General features: G+C 41.4%; 1 protein-coding gene across 1 annotated transcript in view; it reads left to right on the forward strand.

Annotated features, from left to right (window-relative positions):
* Window positions 1-2192: 2192 nt before the first annotated feature.
* LOC104517086 (myosin-10-like) overlaps window positions 2193-4535 on the forward strand; it is a gene marked incomplete at its 3' end in the record, with an annotated part of 13502 nt that continues 11159 nt past the window's right edge. Inside the window, exon 1 of the mRNA XM_010161639.1 lies at window positions 2193-2537. Coding sequence (XP_010159941.1) covers window positions 2193-2537 — 345 coding nt within the window. The remainder of the gene's footprint in view (window positions 2538-4535) is intronic.

Consider the following 4535-nt stretch of genomic DNA (forward strand, 5'->3'; position numbering starts at 1 on the left):
CTCGGCCGCCCCTGTCCTTGAAAATGCCCGGGCTGCACGGAGGGATGCCACTCCCCATCTCCGCCGGTGCTCCCCCCACCCCCCTTTTGTTTAGAGGAGCAGAACATGTGTAGGGTGGTGGTTTTTTTTTTTTTTTAACTAGTCGTCTTTTGGGAATGCTGGATTCCCGCATGATAAATGCGCTCATTTGTGTGTTTCATTTGAATGCCATTGTTAGCAGAAGAGCCTTGGGTAGAGTAAGCTGTGGCTTGCTTTGCTTCCGCAAAGGGTCTTTGTGATGGGCTCTGTGGAAATAAAAGCTGAAGTGGAAAAATGACCCCGAAACCATTTGTGATCCCCCGATGTTCGGTATATCCCTCAAGAACTGGTTTAAAGTCTGCATGAGCATTCATTTCAGTCTTCAGCCTTTAATTCCGCTGGGGAACATTAATAACAAATTTTGTTGTATGAGTTTTATCGATGTCTAGGTTTCACTACCCCCCAGTATGGTAAGCTCAGTCTCAGTTTTGCATAGATGCATTTAGCTGTCGCTCATACCTGTCCAGGAAGCTTTCAGAGACTTGACACCAAGATGCATTGGCACACGAGGGTGGCAATGGTGTTCCAGGTCTCTGTTGGAACTTCAGCTGTAGTCTAGCACAGTGGGGACAAACAGCTTTTCCAATTGGGTTGTAGGCTCGGATGTTAAATTTGTGGCTTTCTTCAGCCAGTTGTAGCATTCCTTGACTAATATCTTCATTTCCCTGGTTGAGGACTGCAGCTATCGCTTGAGGTGTCCCCTCAACGTTTCCCTCTTTCTGCATGGACTTTTTCTCTTAGAGGCTCTTCTAAAATACTTCAGATGTTGAGTCATCACCTCTTGATTTGAATTAAGCCATGTAGTAAATGGTCTGCTCCTCAAACCCCTGAAGTATTCAAAGGGTTCACACGTACTTTGCATTGAAGTTGGACAATGTAACAGATGTCCATGCCATCATTGGAGGCACAACTATTGTATTTAATTACATACTCTTCTGAGGATGGGTGTGTTGCAGAGCTTCCATCAGGGTGCATACCATAGCCTGAGAGATGACAAACGTGGTTTGCGAAACCTTCCTTGCTTTTGAAGCTAACCTTTAGGTTACCTGCTGGAAAAGGCTACCATTACCTAATGTAACATTCTGCAGCAGAAAAGATCTAGTGTGTGGAAAAAACCCAAGGTATTTAATGACCTGAGTACTAGGTGTCAGGCTTGACCTTGTTGCTCCTCGGGCAGTTACAGATGAAACTGCTAGCTCCAGAAATCCTGGATGTGTCAGTATTAACTAGAGATGCAGTGGGCCAATCTTAGATAGAGGCAGATAAGTAAAATTAGTGTGTAGGAGCTCTTGTCAGCAGTTTTTCTTTCCCCTTCAAATTACCCATGAAGCTGTTGGAAAAATCAGTCCTTGCTGCATCTTGAGCCTCAAGGTAGACTTGAGAACTGGAGACCTTTTTTGTAATACGGTAATGTCAGCGCTCGTGACTGAGAGCAGAAGCAGGCAGTAGAAATGCACTGTCCTGTGGTTTTCAGGGAGAATATGAGCAAGGTTTAGCTAGCTTAATGGTTTGCAGAAACCCCAGGTGTCTCAAGTTCTTGTCTGTAGTTAAAAATCCACATTTTAAAATATTTTTTGCCGCCTTCCAGTTACTGTAGCTAGCTATCCACTGAACATTTTTTTATCTGCCTATTTATTTATCTATCTTTTTGTGGTTTACTGTTCAATTGAAGTTGAATTTACAGGCAAGGTTTTGTTAAATTTGCTCTTCTTCCTTATTTAAGCACAGAAGACAGATGTGTGTTTTTCCTACTCATAGCTCTCACATTTGTTGGAATGTCTTTCCATAGTTTGTGCACCATTAGAACCAGTTTATACCAGGTTTCCTGTACTGGGTCTGGGATTAGACTTGACAGATCACTTTTATGGCAGTTGGTTTACTCAGAGGGCCTCTATGTGAATAGGGGCTCTCAGTTTATGGCAACTTCTTCAGGCTGTGGAATAAATAATGATTCTTCTTCATCAAGAGAAGATACAGATATTAGTGATAGTTCATTTAATTGATGTGCCACAGCTCCATTCATTTCATTGATAACAATGTAGTATGTAACGTGCTCTGCTTTTCCTCTCTCCAATTTACAGGGTAACTGACAGTGGACACCTGCACTTCCTACAATGTCACAGAGATCTGGACAGGAAGATCCAGAGAGATACCTCTTTGTGGACAGGGCTGTAATCTACAACCCTGCCACTCAGGCTGATTGGACTGCAAAAAAGCTGGTGTGGATTCCTTCAGAGCGCCATGGTTTTGAGGCAGCCAGCATCAAGGAGGAAAAGGGGGATGAAGTGTTGGTTGAACTGGCAGAGAATGGAAAGAAAGCACTAGTCAATAAAGATGATATTCAGAAGATGAATCCTCCCAAGTTCTCTAAAGTGGAAGACATGGCAGAATTAACCTGTTTAAATGAAGCCTCAGTATTGCATAATTTAAAGGATCGGTATTACTCTGGGCTCATCTATGTAAGTACTAATTATTAGATTCATTATGGGTGCTAGTTCAGCTGAACTTATCTGATTCCCATTCCTCTACCTATTTGAAGTGGAGGAAGCGGGTGTTGTCTCTGATTTTGAGAGCCTGAGTACTTTGTGTCCCTAGCATTTAGTTTAGTCCAGGGTCTTTCCATGCCATGTACAGGTCAAGAACTCTGTTGTCATAAAACAAATAATAAAAACTTCTCCTATGGAAATACTTCTGCAAGCATCTTTCAAAAATAGAATGCTAAATGGCAACTCTGGGTGCTTAGCTCATGCTGCTCGTTAGAGCACTTGCCTCAGACATGTTTAACTGATACAGTGAATAGTATCAAATGGCTTGTTTGAGCTGACAAGAGATTACAAAACCTAACTTTGCTGCGTTACTGTTGTTTAATTGCTCATATGAATAAGCATATATCTTGTTTTAACTTGTTGCCTATTATAAATGATAATAAGAGGCTATGCTATTATTTAAAAGCTGAAGTTGGAGACTGCTAGGAATGCAAAATGTCTTTTTGGAATCTAATACCAACTTAGTGGGCCAGGAAAGAATGTGTTCAAATGCTTAAAATAAACCAATAAGATAAAGCTTTGTTTTTTCAGTGGTTTTGAAGCACTAATTGGAACATCTGTCTTAGCGACATCTTCCTATAGAGTTAGGAATGAGAATGCGGTTGATGCTGCTTTTGGCCCCATTCCTCCTTGAACAATGTTAAATGAGTGTCTGTGCTGTACAGTTAAGAGTAGCTCCTTGTCTCTTGGCAAACTGATTGCATAGTGACTTGTTGAGTCAGAGTATCATTGAGAGCTACAAGTAGACTTTCTATCTGAAAAGAAACTGGAACATCTGCTTAAATGCTTGGCTCATTTCAATAAACACTTGTTCTAAAGCTTAAATCCATATTATTTAGTTCCACTAGTTAGTTGGCACATTTTCCCCTCCCTCTGGGTATTAATGAGGTACCTTTTTAGCTTGGTCCTTGGTAATATTTAGGCTTATTAAAAACTATATGTAGCTTCAAAATATTCTTCATATTTGTGCTTCTTTATCAGTCTTCTCTGTGGGTGTTTGGTTTTTATCCTTCCAAGGCCTTCCCTTACAGCTGAGCTCAGGAAAAAATACTTCTGGAATGCTTCCTGCAAGCTTATAAGTAAACTAATTGAATAATTAGTCAGACCTGGATTGAAAAATAAAAGTCAACAAGGTGATAGATCAAAACCTTTCAGTATGTGTATCAATTGTAATGGTAGTTGTTATGAAATTCATTACAACTATTATAACTGTATTTCATTATGAAGGTTGAAAGCTGAAGGCTTTAAATGTCAAAGCAAGCTCTGGTCTGAGGACTCTGTACAGTAAACACAGCCACAAATGCTTCTGGAGGATGGTGTCGACAACCTGACACTCTTGTATGTACACAGATGATACAGTACTGTGTTGCTTTGGATGACTAGCAAAAAACTCCCCTTTGTGAAAGGCTGGCTTATAGCATGTGTGGCATTTAAGTGATATCCTATAGGTACCTTCTTTCCCCTCGCTATCTTCCCAGAATGGTGCTTTCTGGTTTCGTTCCTTAACTGTTGAGGCAGACTCTAAAACTTGGCTCCTTGGCACTGAGGTACTGCTGTCACACAGGAGGATTACTGCACCAGTGTGTTGCTAATGACCTCCCCTGCCCCTGAGCTGGAAGAAGTTGGTTGGGATCAAGAAGCTAATGGATTTCTTGGCCTTAACTGGAGGCCTGAGGTATAGGGACATTGCTGGAGGATGCTGCAGTTAACAAGAATGTTTCTATGCAACTGTAATAATGGCTTCTTGTTTGGAATTAAAACTCAGCTCAGTTTTTGAAGGAGGGGAAGCAGTTGCGAGTATATTAGAGGGTGAATGCTGGCAAAGATCAGTAGGCCATAGAGAGAAAGTTCATCGAGAACGGTGGGGTCTTTAGGGCAGTGCTGGTCAGGATTTCTGTCAGGGATCCCTAC

This window comes from Eurypyga helias, unplaced genomic scaffold (assembly GCF_000690775.1).
Source record: "Eurypyga helias isolate BGI_N326 unplaced genomic scaffold, ASM69077v1 scaffold26331, whole genome shotgun sequence".
Taxonomy (NCBI): domain Eukaryota; kingdom Metazoa; phylum Chordata; class Aves; order Eurypygiformes; family Eurypygidae; genus Eurypyga; species Eurypyga helias.